The 19187-nt window shown below is 54.1% G+C and overlaps 7 protein-coding genes across 7 annotated transcripts in view; 3 read left to right on the top strand and 4 right to left on the bottom strand.

The window, feature by feature from the left end:
- Positions 1–132: 132 nt before the first annotated feature.
- Positions 133–1246, bottom strand: NEUTE1DRAFT_87667 (uncharacterized protein; the record flags this gene model as incomplete). The annotated part of the gene is made up of 3 exons (XM_009856047.1): positions 133–183; positions 519–576; positions 639–1246. The coding sequence occupies 3 exons, from the start codon at positions 1244–1246 to the stop codon at positions 133–135; spliced, it is 717 nt and encodes a 238-aa protein (XP_009854349.1).
- Positions 1247–2399: 1153 nt separating this feature from the next.
- NEUTE1DRAFT_124643 (2-oxoisovalerate dehydrogenase alpha subunit mitochondrial precursor) lies at positions 2400–4075 on the top strand (the record flags this gene model as incomplete). Its single annotated transcript, XM_009856048.1, has 2 exons — positions 2400–3147; positions 3232–4075. 2 exons carry the CDS (start codon positions 2512–2514, stop codon positions 4003–4005), a joined length of 1410 nt encoding a protein of 469 aa, XP_009854350.1.
- Positions 4076–4387: 312 nt separating this feature from the next.
- NEUTE1DRAFT_50075 (uncharacterized protein) lies at positions 4388–4690 on the top strand (the record flags this gene model as incomplete). Its single annotated transcript, XM_009855596.1, has 1 exon — positions 4388–4690. The coding sequence occupies one exon, from the start codon at positions 4388–4390 to the stop codon at positions 4688–4690; it is 303 nt and encodes a 100-aa protein (XP_009853898.1).
- Positions 4691–5142: 452 nt separating this feature from the next.
- On the top strand, positions 5143–6850 carry NEUTE1DRAFT_87675 (ubiquinone biosynthesis methyltransferase coq5; the record flags this gene model as incomplete). The annotated part of the gene is made up of 2 exons (XM_009856049.1): positions 5143–5517; positions 5661–6850. 2 exons carry the CDS (start codon positions 5216–5218, stop codon positions 6382–6384), a joined length of 1026 nt encoding a protein of 341 aa, XP_009854351.1.
- Positions 6851–7205: 355 nt separating this feature from the next.
- NEUTE1DRAFT_87677 (uncharacterized protein) lies at positions 7206–10766 on the bottom strand (the record flags this gene model as incomplete). Its single annotated transcript, XM_009856050.1, has 4 exons — positions 7206–9612; positions 9669–9780; positions 9861–10014; positions 10269–10766. The coding sequence occupies 4 exons, from the start codon at positions 10275–10277 to the stop codon at positions 7800–7802; spliced, it is 2088 nt and encodes a 695-aa protein (XP_009854352.1).
- A 1273-nt stretch (positions 10767–12039) lies between these two features.
- On the bottom strand, positions 12040–14595 carry NEUTE1DRAFT_131930 (uncharacterized protein; the record flags this gene model as incomplete). The annotated part of the gene is made up of 2 exons (XM_009856051.1): positions 12040–12198; positions 12262–14595. The coding sequence occupies 2 exons, from the start codon at positions 14593–14595 to the stop codon at positions 12040–12042; spliced, it is 2493 nt and encodes an 830-aa protein (XP_009854353.1).
- A 3755-nt stretch (positions 14596–18350) lies between these two features.
- Positions 18351–19187, bottom strand: part of NEUTE1DRAFT_103842 (uncharacterized protein) — a gene marked incomplete at both ends in the record, with an annotated part of 1802 nt that continues 965 nt past the window's right edge. Inside the window, 2 exons of the mRNA XM_009856052.1 lie at positions 18351–18438; positions 18555–19099. Of these exons, the coding sequence (XP_009854354.1) occupies positions 18351–18438; positions 18555–19099 (633 nt within the window). The remainder of the gene's footprint in view (positions 18439–18554; positions 19100–19187) is intronic.

A 19187-nucleotide genomic window follows, 5' to 3' on the forward strand; every position in this document is an offset into this window, starting at 1 on the left:
AAAAGAATGGTGTCATTTCTGTCGTTCTGTGCAGTGCCTATGCTGTATGCTGTATATGCGAAGCGCATGCTGCTGAAGTCTCAAGCGCGAGGTCATTTGAAACAGTGCATCTCTAAGTCTTTAGGGGGAAACTCAGAGAGTGCGAAGACCAAAGAGGTCTCTTACCTCAACCCCCATGTTGAGCTCTCCCTACTCTGCAAAGCAGTCCAGATAAGAAATGGCCAATTACTTCACTTCCTAAAAGGAAAACTTTCTCACGTTTAACAACTATCATTGTTTTTTTTTCGCCTGCCTCTTCGCCTGAAAAGTTACATGCCGAATGTCAACCACCTAAGGAGGCCGTGTCTACGGTACCTGTTAGAGCCCACTCGTCCAGTCACACCGACAAAATCTCAAGTCAATGTTATTTTCAGACTGTCCGCTCCATCGACTCTCTTTATCGCAGAGATGAGCAAAAACCGTGGAATCCCCCCATCATTGGGCCAGTCGGGATGTTTGCGGCTATCGTCGTCACTAACACCCCATTCGTCCACCACAACGACTTCAAAGCCCACTGTACGGAGTGTCTTCAAATAGCTTGAGCACGAAACCCATGTTAGCACACAAGCCTCGCTCGGAGCGCGGAGCTACCTACTGACCTAGAAATGGTTCGATGCTGCTTCCTCACCGGCGTACCCAGCCAGTCGACCTCTCGCTCTCCCTCGGCAAAGTAACTACTCAAAGGCCAGTCCTGGACAGCTCCAGACTTTTGGAACCCCGGCCGTTGAGGAGCCGTGAAGATGGGGTGTTCGACGGAAAAGACGAACAAGCCGCCCGGCCGAAGAGACCTAAAGACCTGTCGGAGAGCCGCCTCGAGGTTAACGAGGTAGTGCAGGGCGAGGCCGCTGAAAGCAACGTCATTCGCTTCGGGATCCAGTCCCCCGTCCTGGCCCTCCAATGTCTCCATGTCAACTTGGCGAAAGGTTATGGCCGGGTATCGGTCCGGTGGACTGAGCGCCCGAGCCCGGCTGAGCATGTTCTGGGACACGTCCATGGCGCATACGGCTTTCGCCCCTTGGTCGAGAGCCCAGCGGGAAAACCAGCCGTCGCCGCACCCAAGGTCGAGGACGGTCTTGGACACAAGACTGGATGGCAGCATGGTCTCCAGGAGGGGCCATTCCGATGCGCCGGCGAGTCCCTTCTCCATGCGCGGATACTTGCTGTAGGACTCGAAGAAGCCGATGGAGTCGTAGATGTTTTGGCTCATTATGGCGTTCAGCTGTGGTGGTATAGACAAGAGAAATCCGGATGCAAAGGGGGGCTTGTTGAAGGTAGGTAGGTACCTATGAAGAAGGATGACTGTATTTTGAACTTCTCTCTCTGACAGAGGAGATGGCTACCTGGTATTTATGCTCTTCTCCTCCCTCTCTTCAACCTTTCTTCACCCTGTCTTTACCCTGCGTTCAGGATCTCGATGCTATTTTGACATCGAACCATATCTACATTGAGTTGACGGGTATTTTCTCAAAGAAATACGGGAAAGCAGTGACCTGGACAGCTATATGTACCCATGAGAGCAAACTGGGCCGATTTTGATATTGTCCGTGAACTGAGCGACTCTAATCGGCCTCAATCGAGGACGAGAACCATAATGTAGCCGATCGAAAAACATTCGAACGAGGCGATTGACAACCGGAATCCTGCCTCTGACGGGAACACCACGGACCCGCTCCTGTGGTTTGTAGCCGAAAATCATGCGGATATGATCATGGTGGAATCTCGCCCGTCAGGCACAAGCGGCCATATTTCTCAGCTATCTGGCCATTTAACCATGTAGAGTTGCGGGCGATGGTTCGAGAAAGGCTATTTCTACGCGCAATTGTGTAGCGTTACACAAAATTGGGAATAACGGGTGGCAGCCCTGTGTCGATCAGGGGCAACCGACTTGCCGATACAAAACAAACCGTTTCGTTGGTTCAGGGGGGGGAAGTCATATCTATGCCATGCTTACTCACCGGTCCTCACCGCGGTGAAGGTTCGTAGTGTACTTCGTAGTAGTGTACAAGTCGTCAGGTGCTGGCAGGTGGACACGGGAGGTTTTGGAAAACCGAGATCTGAAGTGACATTCGAGATTACAGTATAGCGAGGGCGCCCAAGAAGCCAATCCCGAAAGAGAAAAGTGGTTGGCATTCCCCGCGTTTTAATCCATGCATGGTCTGGTCTCCTCCTTTGAATGGCCGGTTTCCGTCGGCACAAGTGACGTCGATCCGCACTTCAACCCCTCTGAAAAGTCCAGACCAGGGGAAACAACAAACCATCATTTGTTGATGAATGATCATGTCCTCCACAATCCCGTTCCCCATATCTGCTATTGCCGTCTTTGTCATGTTGTAATTTTCTTCTCGTTGTTTTGCGATTGAGGGACTTGACGTACCCACGATCTTTCTGTTGTCGTCTTGCTCTTTTCTGTTTCCACCGTTCATTATTTTCTCATACTGGTTGTTTCTTCATTCCACCCACCCATCTTTCAAGATGAAGAGGATCTGTCGTTCCAGTCAACGGTCGCCGTCCCTTTTGCGGCCTCTAACACCGGTTACCCATCAGCCTCGTCTCGTGCCAATTGCCATTCAACCCTCGACGACAACAACATCAAAGACAGTCCCCAGCCGTCGCCATGCCAGCTCGCTCTCCCAGAGACCAGATGCTAGCCATGTCATGTTTCCGGGAGCCGTCAAATCTGCTTTCTGCAACACCATGACCTTTGAGGAACCCTCAAAATACGATGCTCTACCAACCTACCGGGCCGTCGACCAACACGGCCAAGTGGTCGACCCTTCGTTCAAGCCCGACTTGAGCGACAAGGAAGTGATCAAGCTCTACCACGACATGCTGACGGTTTCCATCATGGACCTGATCATGTTCGATGCGCAACGCCAAGGCCGCCTCAGCTTTTATATGGTATCAGCGGGCGAAGAGGCCGTTTGCGTGGGGAGTGCCTCGGCGCTTTCTCCGGAGGACGTGGTGTTTTGTCAATACCGCGAGCAGGGTGTATTCAAGCAGCGCGGGTTTCAGTTGAGTGACTTTATGAACCAGCTGTTTGCTAACCATAAGGATTCGGGCAAGGGGAGGAACATGCCGGTGCATTACGGGAGCAAAGAGTTGAATATTGTAGGTTTATGTTGTCTTTTTTGGGCTGATGTCACTATCCTCTTCGGAGTAACATAATGGCTAACCTTGTTGTTTGACTCTTAGCATACAATCTCCTCGCCATTAGCTACCCAGCTTCCCCAGGCTGCCGGAGCTGCGTATGCTCTCAAGATCCAAAGGATGCAAAATCCCACGGTGCCCCCGAGGGTAGTAGCCGCCTACTTTGGCGAAGGCGCCGCAAGCGAAGGTGATTTCCACGCCGCGCTCAACATTGCCGCTACCCGTGGCTGCCCAGCGGTCTTCATCTGCCGCAACAACGGTTACGCCATCTCGACCCCAACTCTGGAGCAGTACCGCGGCGACGGCATCGCCAGCCGCGGCCTCGGCTACGGCATCGAGACCATCAGGGTAGACGGCAACGACTTCTGGGCCGTGCGGGAGGTGACCAAGCGGGCGCGCGAGCTAGCCCTACAAGACGGCGGCAAGCCGGTCCTGATCGAGGCCATGACTTACCGCGTCAGCCACCACAGCACGTCGGACGATTCGTTTGCGTACCGTGCCAAGGTGGAGGTGGAGGACTGGAAGAGGAGGGACAACCCGATCGGAAGGCTGCGCAAGTGGATGGAGGCCAAGGGTATCTGGGACGAGAACATGGAGAGGGAGGCGCGCGATAGCATCAGAAGAGACATCCTCAAGGCGTTCTCCCAGGCGGAGAAGGAGAAGAAGCCTGCTATCAGGACCATGTTTGAGGATGTGTATCAGGAGATGACGCCGGAGATCAAGGCGCAGATGAAGGAGTTGAAGGAACATCTGGAGCAGTACCCGGAGGAGTATGACCTTGGGGATTTTGAGGGCGGGAAGGACAGCCTAGCTAGGTAGGTGTGGTAGGGTAGATGTCGAAATAAGCGACTTGGGTCTTTTTCATCTGATGCTGAGGATTTCATCCCAACTTGGGCCGCATACTCTGCTGTCCGGACAACGGGGGTACCATAGCCTCAGGTTTCCGTTCAGAATTCGAGTGAATCGATTGCTGAACAGAACACCTCTTCATCAACCGTCTCGTCCCACACAAGCGCACATACCATAACGGCAGCCAACCCTCGCCTTGTAGTCGCACATCTGAATCTCGTAGAGTAGCAACACCTCGCTACCATTTCTCATTTGGCCCTTCCCTCAACGCCCCGCGATATCGCGTCACAAGCAAGACAGTACCCTTCAGCAACAGCGACATTGACAAGCTATTCCCAGTAAACTCTCAACCATGTCCGGCAGAAACGCCATCGTGGCCATCATCGTCTGTCTCCTCGCCGCTATCGCCATTTTCACCGTTTTCCACAGAAAGATGATCCATTTCATCGCGCAGTGGATGGCCGACGCGAAAAACGCCGAAGCCACCGTGAAGGAATCCAAAAAGGCAGCCTCTGACGACCTCGAGGCCGCGAAGTCCGAGCCATCTGTCGGATCCGAGGCAAGATCTGGATCAAAGAAGGCCGATGACGATAGATGCGATACTGTTTCATCGGCGTCGTCAGGCCCGGATCTTCACGTCCAAACCATAGTCTAATCCAAGTGAGTTCACTACACCTGAATGTTTACACATTCCAAGATTCCATCATTACTGCAGGGGTCAATGTTCGAGATCTCCTTGCGCCAGCCATTCGACCCTGCGCTAGCGCCTGCGAACACCATCTGGAGAAAAAAAAACGGAGACCACACAGGGACCCCCACCAGCCCGATGGAACCCCCGCAGTCCCCAGAAGCTACCCCGCAAACAAGGCTGGACAATGGCCCAAGCAACGCACAAGCCACAAAAACCAGTGCAGTGCACTGCACCAGCCACCCGAGCTTCGCTGCAGTGTGTTGTTTAGTTACCCCAGCACATGCAGATTTCGCAGCCTTCCCAATTGGGCAATTTCGATTGGGGGAGCGCCTTTCAGCCATCGATTGCGACGCCGCGGGCCGACTGGCGACAACTTTCTTGACATTTCTCAATTTCCGGGGGGGGCCATTCTAATCCTTCCTTCTCCAGATCCTCTCTCCAACCCACTTACCTCCCGGACTTTCTCCCCAGCCTCGTCGCCAATCCACCATGGTTGCCCGTCCGGCCCTCCGAAGGGCGATTCCCTCGTCGCGAACGCTCTTACACGCCGAATCCCGGATATTACGGTCGTCCTTCTCGACAACCCTCCAGTCGCAACAAAAGCCCAACAACAATAACAACTCAGTACCCGAATATGCCATCCCCGATCCTGCGCGTCCTACCCACTTCGGCTTCGAGACCGTCACCGAGGCCGAGAAGAGAGAGCGCGTTGCTGGTGTTTTCACCAGCGTTGCCGAGTCGTATGATCGCATGAATGATCTCATGTCTTTTGGCTGGCATCGCGTATGGAAGTATGTTCAGTCTAGTTCTTCCCCATCCCATGCTATCATAGCATATGTCACATCCCTCATCCAACACCAACCCTTGCAAAACTCATATGTTGTACCACAATCAGCCCAGCTAACCCTCTTCTCTTTCTTTCTTCTTTCTCCAGGGACCACTTCGTCGCCTCCCTCAACCCCGGCTTCTCCCCCCTCACTTCCTCCTCCGACCCCCGCGCCCCTCAACACATCCTCGACATAGCCGGCGGCACCGGCGACATCGCCTTCCGGATGCTGCACACGGCGCACATCCTCAACGGCAACCCCGACGTGCGCGTGACCATCTCCGACATCAACCCCGCCATGCTCTCCGTCGGCAAACAGCGCTCCACCTCCCTGCCCGCCAGCCAACAAGCCGCCCTCTCCTTCCTCGAAGCCAACGCTGAAGACTTGACCCAAACCAAACCCCTGGGCGCCAACCAGGTCGGCTACTCCCCCACCACGGGAGTCCCCGATGAGTCTGTCGACCTGTACACCGTCGCTTTCGGCATCAGGAACTTTAGCAACATCCCCGCCGCCTTGCGCGAGGCTTATCGCGTGCTCAAGCCCGGTGGTGTCTTTGCTTGTTTGGAGTTTAGCAAGGCCGATAAGCACCCGCTTTTCAACACCATTTACAAGCAGTGGAGCTTTAGCGCGATCCCGCTCATCGGACAGTTGGTCGCGGGGGATAGGGATAGTTATCAGTATCTGGTGGAATCGATCGAAAGGTTCCCGAGCCAGGAGGACTTTAGGGATATGATTGTTGATGCGGGTTTCGTGGTTGGTGGACAGGGGTATGAGGATTTGACGGGTGGTGTGGCAGCGATTCACAAGGGCATGAAGCCTAGGCGGAAGTAAAGGGGGAAGTAAGAAAGAGGGTGGTGGAGTGAGGTTTGAGAGATGGAAGATAGAAGGAAAGAGAAAAGGTTAGTTGGTGGTGTTGGTGGCCTTTTGCACGAAGAGGTGAAACACCGGGACGATCGGGTGCAGTGGTTGATAGCAAAGCCCAAGCAAGCGGTCAGAGGGGGGAGAAGAGAATGAAAGAAGAAGAAGAAGAAAAACAAAACAAAAGCTGATACCCCCTTAAAGAGAACAGGGGGCAGCGATGTACTTTTATTTGTACATATTAGACGATGGTTCCCGGCCACCTCTACTATCTTACCACTCAACCCACACATACTTGTACAATTATCAAAGGCAACGGGAGTCTGAAGACGGTTGGGAAAGACTTTATATCTAGACCTAGATCTAGTAGACAGGGCGGAGAGGCAAGAAAAGGGGAAACAATGAAATCTTTAAGCTCCGAGTTTGGAGCTCCGAGTAAGCCACACCTTGCGAAAGCTGCGGTAGTCGTGACCGAGGATGTTAGGGAACGAGAGTGTAAAATCCATCAATCTAGTCCTGGCTCGCTTATTAGCTTTGTACTCGTTCACTCCTAGTACACTGGACGAGATCGATTCCGAAAAACACTCTTACATACCTCAAAAAAAGAATGACGGAGAGGTTCGGGGAACAACACTTGATGCGGCTTGCAAACAATGTTGGACATAACGCTCTCTGGCGGGCTAGACTAAGGTACATATTACTCTACAAACTTATCATGTCCATCCTCTCTCTACCTTTCAACATCTTTTCGTTTGTACGACCGATAAAAACGAGCCTTTCATGTTTGTCTTACGAAAAGCGAATTTAAGTGAAGACATGAACACAAGGTAGAAGAAGAATAAAAAGAAAAAAGCAAAGTAAGCAAATCCGCTAACGTCCTTTTGGAGACCTCGACCTGAAACACCATCCGCATCATCTACAATATCTGCATCGAGAGACATGAACAGCTCTGAAGAATGGTTTTGGTTCTTGAAATTGTAATGGTAAACTGTACGCTGTTTTCTTCCTCTCGCTTTCCCCTCATTCACTTCTCCTCTCCCGCGCAGCAAGCTCAGCTCAGTTCGACGTGGCCTACCTAGCCTGTCTTGAACCTGACTTGATAAAACAACCCCTGCACTATTTCTTCAGTCCCAGTCCAGAACAACATTGCCAGGGTTAAATCTATCCCTAGTAAGCACCGTTTCCCCAACAACGCCAGGCCCTCATTGAACAAGGTTGACTTAACCATCTGCATCTCACGACGTCGATTCGGGATTGTCTGATGATTTTCTCAAAGGTTCTGATTTTCTGGCACCGGCTTTCTTCAGAATTGCCTTCAAACCTTCTTTCGAACCTTTCTCCGAACCTTGCTTCGAGTCCTCGACTTTCAACTCCACAGCTTCCGTGTCCTAAGAGTCAGCCGGGGTAGCAGAAGTCGTAGCCGGGCTTCCGTCACCCTTCAAGCCCCCACGGCGCGAGCCACGTCCGCTGCGCTCACCACCACGGCCGCCTCTGGAACCTCCGCGACCTCCACGACGACCAGCGCCTTCACTATCGCTAGCAGTTCCGCCACCAGCGCTGCGGTATCCGCTCTGGGTACCTTCTCGACCACCTCTGCTGCTGGCCCACGTACCGGCGCCGCCACGGGTGTTGAACGGTCTTGACGAGGGAGGGTTGAAGACCTTGATGAGCGGCTTCGAGCGGTCGTCCGAGCCAGTGCCACGAGACTTGTATTCCTGAGGCAAGCGATCCAAGGCACCGTCACGATCCTCGACCGTCTTGAAAATGACTACTCTGTTGTTCTGGCCCCACTTATCGACCTTGACGATCTTGGACTTATCCTCCTCCGCGAACAGGCCAGGGATGGCGTCATCGTTCGGTGGTTGCATGACAAAGAGGCCAATGATACTTTCTGCAGCGCTCTTGGGCGCCGGAGAAGGGGTAGGCTCCGGATTATTGGAAGCCCCGTTCGTGGGAGCGGATGCCGGCTTCTCAGACTCTCTTGATGCGGGCGAGGCGGCAGCAGGCTGTGGTGTAGCCGCCTTGGGTTGTGTCGGAGCCGGCGACGGGGCAACGGGCTTAGCAGTTTGCGCGGGGGGCTGCTTGGGAACAACAGGGACCGCAGGTACTGCAGGCGCGGGCTGCGCTGCGGGTTGAACGGGTGTAGAAGCGGCAGCGGGGCCAGTAGGAACGGGGTTAGCCCCTCCGGTCGAGGGCGGGACGGCACCCTGGGCCGCATACACGGGCTGCTTAGCCCCGCGATGGGAGAAGTTAAATCCCTGAGCTCTCATTTCGGTTCCAATCCTTCCGTCATGAATTTCCAGCACCAGCCATCCAAACGCGGCATCAGCAAGGTTGAAGTTCCACATGTTCTTAAAGGCGCTCTCGTCGACTTGGCCGAGCGCGGCGGCCGACTGGCCCGCAGCTGCACCACCAAAAGGGTTTCCACCAGCAGCGGTCGTAGGCATCTTCTCAACAACACTGAGTGCGTTCTTGAGCAAGGTCTGTTGGACGTCGTTCTGCTGGATCGCGGGCTCAACCTCACTGCGGACGGTTTCCCACACATCGTTGAAAGATGCCTTACTAGCGGCCAGCTTTCCACGGTAGTGATCCAACGTCGGGTTGACGCTGAACTCGTTGTACGAGCTTCCGTAACGGAAATGAAGACCAGCCGAGATGGAGAAATCCGCCTTGAGAGTTACCGAAAGCTGGTTGAGGATGCCCTCACGAGCGGGCGAAGCGTGGGTGATGAAGATGCGTGTTTCGGTAGGGTCGTAGACGCGATTAGCAGTGTCGACAAGCTCGCCCATCTGTAGAAGTGTAGTCCACATAGTACCTTGTCCACCAGCGATCGTAGTCCGTCCTTCGCCGTTATCGAAAAGCTTGTGCATAACGACAGCACCGCCCAAACCAAGAAGACGAAGCTTGACACCGCCGATTTCGAGGAGCTTCGACCGAGACTCGTCGATCACAAACAGGTTGGGCACCTTGTACTCTCCTGATCTGAACTTCTCAAGCACCCGGACATCTTCACAGGCGCCCCAAACCGTGTACACGGGAACATCCAGCTTCAGTTCGCCCGAAATGAGGAGAGGCAGCTCGGAAAGAGGAAGCTCGCTAGCAGGGAAGCGGCTCTTGACGGGGCCGGAAGCGGCTTGCGCAATGGCCTTCTTGGTGGTCTCGGAAATCAGGGGCGAATATTGGGCAACATGTTTCAATGTCCTGTTCAAATGTTGGTCAGTGAGGGAAGACCAGAGTTGGGCCAAGGGATATCGCACTTCTCCGCAATACGCTCGAGAGATGTTTCGTCGTAGAAACCAAAGTCACCAGTGTGAATGATATAGTTGGCGCGGGCGGCCTTGGCGAGCTCGTTCAAGGACCGGAGGTTACCTGCAAGAGGGAAGGGGCAAGTCAGTAAACAAGGCGCAAACCAGCAGCCGGGACAGGATAACACTGGAGGAGAAACTTACCTCGAACATCTGCAATGCAGAGAACTCGGGTGGGACCAGTTTCCAAAATGCGGCCTTGGTTCGGGAGGAGAGGTGTAGCGCCGGGTACTGGGCCCTGATGAGGAGCGGCACCATTGGGCAGAAACCCGGGGGCGTTGTATGTATTACGGGGTTGCTATCGAGGAACGTGTCAAGTTAGCAAACACGCGTCAAGGTAGCGACAGGCGAAGATGGCGTGTCGGCTCGAGCTTCGTAGACAGCCGGGCGGTCAAGGCGATCGCAGCCAGACATGCTCGACGAGACGTGACGGTGATCGGAGTAGTGTATGGTGGGGAAGAGGTGGGATGGTGGTTGGGGAACGTGCTGAAGCTGGGCAGCGAGAGGGGGGGGGGGGGGGGTGGGCAGAAAAAGAAGGGAGGAGAAGCTCACAGATGCCATCCCGGTAGAGGGCTTCAATACAGAAGACTGAGATGTGCGTTGGGGGAGGTTGGGTATTTGCTGGCTTCGGCGACCAGGTGAGGACGAGGGGTGTTGGGGATCGGGATGGAGGGAGAGCTGAAGGCCGAATGGGAAGCTACACGTGAAGGGGTAAAAGGTAGCTGACGGCGGGCGTAGTGCGGTGCCAAGTATGTGGTGGAAAGTGGAAAGTCAATGTCGACAAATGCGCAACCGGGCGGTGATGGTGCCGACAGCTGAAGCAACAACAGACGGGCGTTTGGTCGCGACCGGGAGGCGGGGTATCAAGCAGAAACGGACGACGGCGGCCCGAGAATCGAGTTGAAGTAAGAAAGAATATTACACGAATCGGAGGTCAACAGAGAGCCCCAAGGACGGAGAGGATAGAGGTAGGTAGGTATGGAAGATACGTTTTTTTTGGATGGTGGTTGATGTCGGGAAGATTTTCAGAGAGGCCGGGAGAGTTCACGGCGTAGGTAGAGGTAGGCAGGTGCTCAAATCTGAATGGTTCCAAGCAGTGATTGAAAACTGAGGCCAAACCGTGACAGGAGGGGCCCGGACGGGGGAGGGGAGCTCTCGCTGTGTCTTTTCTGTCTTGGCTCCAGCTGGACGGGCGGGCGGGTGGGTACCTCCAGGCTACCTTGGTACATGTCTACAGCTCCCGCCTTCCCTATTGAGCGCCTATAGTGTAGAGGCCATGCAAGTGGTGACCGCCAGGGGCAGGCACCAGCCAGACGGGCGTGGCGGGCAAGCTGGGAGCGCGACACCGCCCTCGAGGGGATCGCCCTGCCAGAGTGCCAGGCGCTGCCAACACCTCAGTGTCAGCTGCGTGGATTAGGTACTCCAGTTTAACACATCATCATACCGGTCTACTCGGCATCACCTACCTAGCTACATAATCGCAGACGGAACCAGGGGAAGCTCAGCTCAAGTCCGACGGCAAGGGGATCAACAAGGTACTCAAAATGCCTACTAGTCAACGAGGGCAAACTGTAACAAGGAAGAAGGCTGCCAAGTTTCACTTGATGAAAAGCGCACGGAGACAGTTGTTCGTTGTTTCCGCAATCTGGTGCAGCGGGCAGCCCGAAATCGCTGTCAAGAAGAAGAGAGTTGCTCCCAAGGGGGACCAACAGATTGCCGTGACATTTTTTGCGTTGTGATACAAAACAGGATGATAAACTCTTTGTCTCTCTCTCGGTCTCTTTCTCTCTCCTCTCAAGGGTAGATAGATCCCGACTCGCAACATGTTGAGAAAAAAAGAAAAAATAGAGTTGCAATGAATTCCCAACCCATTTCCTTCCTACTTGCCATCCATCCACTCTCAACCATTGATCTCTTTTACAACACCCAATAAATATATATCTTTCATCGCCTTGCCGCCTCCCCCATTCCATGACATTTGTGTCCCAATACGCCAATCCCGATGCTCGCTGCTGGGCTGCTTTTCGTGTTGTTTCTCCTTCTCCTCCTTCTCCTGCTGCTGCTGCTGCTGCTGCTCTTGTTTACAAAGTCGAAAAGAAAAGGAAGATTAGCTAAGTACAATATGCTCTTGTCAAATGTCCCACTACCTCCTCTCGCACTATGAAGCAGCCTGAGCCCGTCTCTTATTCCTCGCCGGACAAGACGTTAGTCAAGCCTGACGTGCAGTTTAACCCACCAGAGTGATGGCCTGGGACTGGTACCGCAGACTTCTTCAACCAGCTAGGCAGAGTCTGGACCAGCTCGAAGACGGGCCGTGGTCGCCCTACCACATGTCCTTTGCCTCGTCATTTTTGCCATTTTCTTGTTGTTGGTTTTCCTGGCGGGCGCGAGATTCGTTCCGTTGTTGCTCGTATTCATAAATCTGAGCGTCATCAACGTACTGAGTGCCGCCGCCCGATGCCTCGCCGTAACCATTTCCAGCCTAAACGAGGTGTTAGTATTTATAAGCACAACCATTTTTCGGCTTAGGCAAACGTTAACTTACGCGATGGTACTCAAAGTTGAAATCGGTCTGGCCAGACATCGCCGCCATTTGTTGTTCAAGGGCGAGTTGCTCCATCGCTCGCTGCTGCGCCGCCTTCTGTTCGGCTTCACGGCGCTTGCGCTCTTCCTCCAATCGCCTCTGCTGCGGTGAGGTGGGCACATTGAGCTGGGGATGCATGGCCTGGACCTTTGCGAGATAAGAGTACATAAAGTTGCTGAGCAGGACTTGACTGTGCAAGGGTCGGCGGGGGTTCGCAAGCTTGATGTGAGCCATCCGGTAAATGGCTCGCTCTTCAATAATCGGGAAGCGAGTCCAAGAGTAGTCGACATCGGGAACAAGTTTTCGGCGAGGAGGTTCTGGAGTGAGTAGGGTTTGCTCCTTCTTCTTGGCAGGCTCCTTATCAGCCTTCTTTTTGCCTCCGAAAAGACCACCAAAGAAGCCTTCCTTTTCCTTCTTGGTCTCCTTCTTCTTGTCCTCGTTCTTGTCGATACTATCCCGATCCAGCACCAAGCTCTCCCGGCCTTTGGAAGAGCCTTCAATGGAGTTTTGTAGAACGTCCAACCGGGTCGCATCATGGCTCTTGTCTCCGCCCTTGCTCTTCGCTTTCCGAGCTTGCTCCTCTTTCTCGCGCTCCTTTTCCTTCTCGCGCTTCTTCTTGTCCTTCTCATCACTCTTGAACCATTTCCATCCGGACGATTTGGTGGGGGCTTCAACCTCTTCCTTCTCTTTCGCTTTCTTGTCCGCTTTCTTCTCATCCGATGCCGGCGAGGGTTGCGTAATTACGCTCGGCGCAGAAGGCTTAGGTTGACTCTTGCCATTAGCTTGCGCTGTCGACTGGGTTGCGTCAATCGACGGACGTTTCTCGGCGCGAGGAGACGGCTCGTCCGCCTTTTGGGTGGATGATCTATCGGGTAGAGTCTGCTTATTTGTCTCTGCTGGCGGCGTCGCAACGATTGCAGGCACCGGCGGCGGGGCGGTTGTGGGTGGCGGTATGGGCGGAGTCTTCTTGACAGGGAGGACTTCCGCTGGGGCCGGGGCAGGCGGGCTAGCCGACTTTGGTTCGTCCTGAAGAGCTCTGTTGGGTGTGTCTTCTAACGATCGTCGTACGGTTATGTGTTTGGATGAACCCGAGGGATCGCGCGCAGAATTTTGCCGTGTGTGCAGCGATTTCTCGGGATGTGAGTAGAGATCAGCCAGGGCCGGCTCGGACTGTACCCTCTTCAGGCCTTGACTTGACGCCTCGTCCATTGCCGGAACAGGGGGCATATCATCTTCAAGCTCGGATGACTGCCTTCCATGGGCCCTCTTCGAAAATGACGGTTTGTTCCCGCGTACACTGCCGCTTTTTCTGTATGTTGTCTTTGTGGAGCGTCTTAGACCCATACTTGGAGCAGGAAGTATCGGGATGTCACCCTCGTCCACCTCTTGGTGAGTCTCAAGCGCCAGTTTCTTGACTGCTTTCGTAGGATCATCTACCAACTCATTCAGGCTAGGTTCTGGGTTACCATCGCCATGTAGGGAGCGTTGCCGTTGCAGCCTTTCTGCGCCATCCACATAGTCAATACCCTCACTCGTCGGCTTGATTTGGCGAGAGAGCATTGACTTCTTTCTCCTCAAGCCCCCTCCTCCACCTGTCGAGTCACTTCGGTTCAGGTCAATCGACAACATGGAGTCACTGGACCGCCGCTTTATTGCCTGCACGCGATTCTCCAGGAAGTCTTTGAACGCCGTAGGTTCGAGTTCCGGGTGTACTCTCGCAGGTACCCATAGCAAACGAGACGGGTCTGCTTCATCATCTTCGCCCGATGGTGGACCAGACTGGACTAGGCCCATATTCGAGAAAGGAAGAAGATCGGGGTCGTTGAAATTCCCAACATCCATCGATAGCCGTCGCAGCGCCTGCAGATTACTTAACTCTTGTGCAATGTCGTTGGCGTCGTCGATATTCGTCATGGGGAACTGGGATGCCGACCCATCGGCCTGTAGTTCCCGTATCGAGCGCGCGGGCGAAAGCGGAGAGGCCGGTCTTTCTGACAAACTGCTCGTGTCGCTTGACTTCCTCATCGGGAGGGTGCTGGACTCCTTCGAGGTGCGTCCACCCATGAACCCATCATCGCCCCCCTCTCCGCCAGTGGTGTCGTGTAGTGTTGACTTGGTCTTGTCTGAGGTTGTCCGGACGAGGCGCAGTTCATCCCCCGAGTTCTCCTCGGAGGGCTCCTCGGCGAGACTAGCGAGGCGCTCCAAGTGATCTCCCTGAGTCGCAATGAAGCTAAGGGGGCGGCTGGCCCGACGGCCGTCTTCGGGACCGGAGTCGTCGTCGTCGATGGTGTACATTGTTCCTATGGTCTCGGTGACGTGGCGGCTAGGATCGGATATCGACAGTCGGTCGTGGCCGCGTCGGCTGGCGAAACTGGAGCCAACATCGCCTTGGGGACGGGATGAGGTCTGCTGGAATAACAACAGGTTGGTCAGTCGAAAGGAGGTTCTCCCGATCCACAAGGACCCATAATTTTTTCATGTCTCTCCTGCAAAGACGATCGCCCAGGAAGCGACACGCGGTATCCATATTCGGAAATTGACGTGCGGCTCCGCCGAGAGCATGGATCCAAATCCCGGTATCCGGGGGTCGGGAACCAGCGAGGGAGGAAATGCGGACGCACCATCATCTAGACAAGAGAATAGAGGCCTATTTGGGGGAGGAGGATGGGCCGAATGCCACAGCAGCCCTCGGGTGCCTTTTTGTCTTTCTTTCTTTTCTTCTTTTTTTTTTTCTGCTTTCAAAACCAAACGGGGTCGTGGAGTGGTGTATTAGTCGTCTATCACAAGCAGATCAGCGAGACCTGGCGTGGATAGCGATGACCCCTCAGTTAAGAGGACAGGCAAGCAAGCAAGCAAGCAAGCAAGCAGTCAGACAGTATTGGCGACAGGTGTTGACAAGGCGGGCTGGCAGGGCTGGCAGGTACAGTAGGTGCGCCTGGAGACAACGTCACAGGGCCTCCCGGGCTGGTGGTGGTGCTTCAGCTTTCGGGACGGAATCGGGGGGCCGGTAATATCAAGCCGTGATCGGACTAATCGATGTCTCGGTCGACTGTAGCATGCGGTCACGCTGTCTCAGAGGCGGAGGGCCAGGAACGAGGGCTGGGCTTTGCGGGCTTTGTGGGCTTTGCTTGGTATCAGCGTGTGTGTATGGCGGGCGCCGGAAAAAAAGACGAAGTGAGGGCGTATCACAATTTGGGCAGTCGAGGGGCTCGCTCTCGTTCGCTCGCTTGGATCGCTGCACCTAGCGTAGTGTAGTGTAGTGGCAGTTGGCGGGCTCGAATTGTCCGGGTCGTTGGGCTATCGCTCGCTCGGTCAGAGGACCTCGTTATCTCGTTCGGCACCTGGTTTGCTGGAGAGAGGGGAAAGAAAGCGGAAGGGCCCCTAGCAAGGTTGAAGATTGCAAAGTGGGAAGAAAGACTTGTATCTAGAAGACGGTTGGGAAGAAAAAGAAGGCATGGGCCGAGCGCAGATTGGGCGGTTCGTGTTGGGATTATTGGCCGTCGAGGTGGTGCTTCTTGGCTCGGGCAGTGGGTGCCAGTCCTTGTTGCTTTTGGCGTCCGGAGTGGTCCCGTTAGTGTGCACTCTAGAAGCCTGGGTCGTCTGGTCTCTAGTCGGATTAGGCGAAGGGAACTGAAGGCTGGGCTCAAAGAGAAACGTGACACAAAAAGGGCAGGCATAAAGTTGGATGATGTCGAGCGAATGAATGAATGATTGAATGAATGGAGCACGCCCGTTGCGGGGATGCCTTGATTCCGTCTTCGTTCCTCGCCGTCAGGTCCTCTTCCAGGCAGTTCCGTGCCGGCCTGTATACCTTAGGTACCTCTTCCTGTAGCCAGGTCTCTCCCGCAATGACACGCACTTCCAGACTTTTGCGCCGCGTGGAATCGGTAAATTGATAAACTGGGCGATGCCAGCGGACAGGCAATACCTGGACAGGGGCACAGGGGCACAGGGGCACAGGGGCCTGGCAAGCCTGGGCATCAGCAAGTGGACGGGACCCGTCGGCTCTGTGGCCTGTGCCTCCTGGTCCAGTTCTCTCTTTGGGCTCTTGCACAGGCACACGACAACCTGGCTGGCAGGCAGGCAGGCGGGGGCCTTCTGTTTTCTCAATCGCTTCGAGATCGGGCTCATTGGATTCTACACTACGTCGATTCGTTTTGCTTGGTTCTCGCTGCATTAGCGCACCACGCCAACTTTGTGTGACGGCGACCTTCAATTGTCCCTGACCCGGGGCCCAACATTCCCTCAAGTTTTCCCCCCTTTGTCACATGGCGGCCGGGGAAAAGCACCGGACTGGTACCTGTCAGAGGTAACCAGGGCGAACCAGCCAGGACCCGATCATCCACGCTATACGACAGATTGGCGGCCGTAGCCCCAGCATTGGATCCGTCGCAAGTGGCCACCATGAACTCTCTCGGAACCTGTCTCCCTGTGTTGTGTAGAATGACATTACGCCGGCCGCAACATCCACCCACCTCGACTATCAAACAAACCAAGGTCCTCGACTATCGCCGATTTAAGCAATCATATCATATCACTTTACGGTTTGGGCTGTTGTCGCCCTGGCCGTGACAAGGGCGCTATTCCCGCCCCTTGTTGCCGAGGCTATTATAATCCTCTACCGAGATGATTCGTTACCGGCATCTCCATCCAGAGAGCCCACCCCGTGGAGTCAGCAACTTCATTGTCAACAACACTCGAGAGTCTGGCAACGTGGAGTCTTATAACTCGAGTCGCTTGTGTTCCAGCCTCAGCAGACAAACAGATATAAGTCGAGGAAGAAGCGTGATTTTTTCGTCTTTGGTGCAGTCTCCCAAGCAGTCAACGGCCTTCTTTTCCCCTATTGTTACAGGACCATGATTGAAGGCCCTCCAACTGCTTGGGACCCCCCGGAAGTCCCATACCATTTAATCCATTTTCAACCCTGGGCGTTATTGGGGCGCAATGGTGAAGCCATGACGACCTGTGTGGTACGGTCGTACCAGGCACTCGGGTGTAACCTATTGGCACATGGTCGAGTGATGTTTTGCACAAAAGTCTGATCCCATCGCAAACCGAATGCCAAACGCTAGCACGTTCGGGGCTGGCGGAGAAATCGAGCATAAGCCAAGACGGCTGCCACCGGTTCATCCGGAAGTTGGACTTCCAGGACGGGGATTGCCATCGAAAACTCGGACGTGTTCATCCCAGGAGTTCCGTATATTGATCCTAGCGAAGCCCCGCTGCTCCGGTGCCCTCCGGATGGCTTAGAGTGCCGGCTGCCTTTGCCAGGATTTCCATACGAGATGCAAAGATGCCAGTCCGAGAAAGGCCAGTCGAACAACTGTCTACCCTGTTTAAAAAAGAGAATAACACCGAATGGCATCCCCTTTTGCATCACGCACGTCGGGATTGAGTACTGTAGACTCATCTGCCGGCACTAGCTAGAGGTAGGTACACATGTCAGGCACACCGTCACCTTTAAGTATCCTGCACATTGATTCCCAAATAACTGCGTCTTGTAAGACTTTCAACTAAAGTTACCTCAAGCCCCTGGAAGATGGACTGTTCGCCTGAAGTCATCACCTGGCTCGGCTCTGTTCAGGGGTACATGAGCTGAGGGTTAGGGTTACCAGCTCTGTGAAGCCAAATCCAGAGAACCAACCATCGCGGAACTTTGGCGATTGGCTACCTGGTACCTAGGTACCTACTAAATCTGGGGAACACCAGGGGCGCAAATGATTGAAAATAGGTACCACAATCAATGTTCAACTCTACGCAGGCTCAGTTCCCAGAATCCACTCAACCTCAAACCAGTGTAAACTACTATCACAAGAAGAGAAAACTGACGATTTCTTGTCATGAGCAAATCGGAAATGAAGTCTCTTGGTTATTATTACAGAAGCAGATAGTATGCAGGTTAGCCATTAACCCAAAATAAACAAGCCCCCCCCCCTTTCGTCCGCCGCACACATCCCATTAAATATCCCAAATAGTAATTACCTATTATACACTCCAAATCAACATACAACTCGCCATCATACTCACCATCTTCAAGTCAACCCTCACATCTAAGGCCCAGCAACATTCTGCCGATAAGTCTCAAAGGCACTATGCATATAAGCCTTTTGCAACGGGGTAAACTCCTCCATACAACCACTGTTTTTTTTGTTTTCCCATTGTTAGCAATCTTTTTCCCCTCGCCCTTTCCCAAACCCAAAAACCACCAACAGGGACCACCAGGGACCACACAAAGGAAAATGGAACAAACTCACTCATCAGAATAATCCATAAAGTTATGAATCGGATCCAATCCCTCCTGATCCGGGCAACTATCCCTTCCAACCGGGCACCCATAAGCCGGAGACGCCTCCATGGGCGTATCCGCAATCATATCCCCTTTGCCCTCACACCCCCCCGCGCCAAAAGTATGATCGAGACCAAACCAATGCCCGGTTTCGTGGGTGGCCGTCCTGCCCAAGTTGTAGGGAGCATAGCTGCCAAACGGCAAAGTATCGGAGCGAATGACGACGCCGTCGAGAAGAAAGATGTCTTTGGGGCTGGTGGCATCCTGCCGGTCTTGGGTGAGGGAGACGGGGAAGTGCGAGTACCCGAGCAGGGAATCGGGGAGGGTGAGGGGGAAGTAGAGGTTCAGGTCCGAGTAGTCGCCTCTGCGCAGTTGCGATTTGAAAGCATATTCTTCCAGGCCGTCGGCCCAGGCCTTGTCGATGGTGTAGGAAATGTTTTGCAGGTTGAAGGAAAGTTTGGCGGAGCTGAAGTCGGCGTTGAGGACCGAGATTTGCTCGTGGATTTGGGATTCCTTTATGACGGTGAAAAATGTTTTTCGTTAGCAGGTGTGAAGACGAGAGAAAAAAAAAAAAAAAGGGGGGGGGGGGGGGGGGGGGGGG

This window comes from Neurospora tetrasperma (genome assembly GCF_000213175.1).
Source record: "Neurospora tetrasperma FGSC 2508 unplaced genomic scaffold NEUTE1scaffold_6, whole genome shotgun sequence".
Lineage (NCBI taxonomy): Eukaryota > Fungi > Ascomycota > Sordariomycetes > Sordariales > Sordariaceae > Neurospora > Neurospora tetrasperma.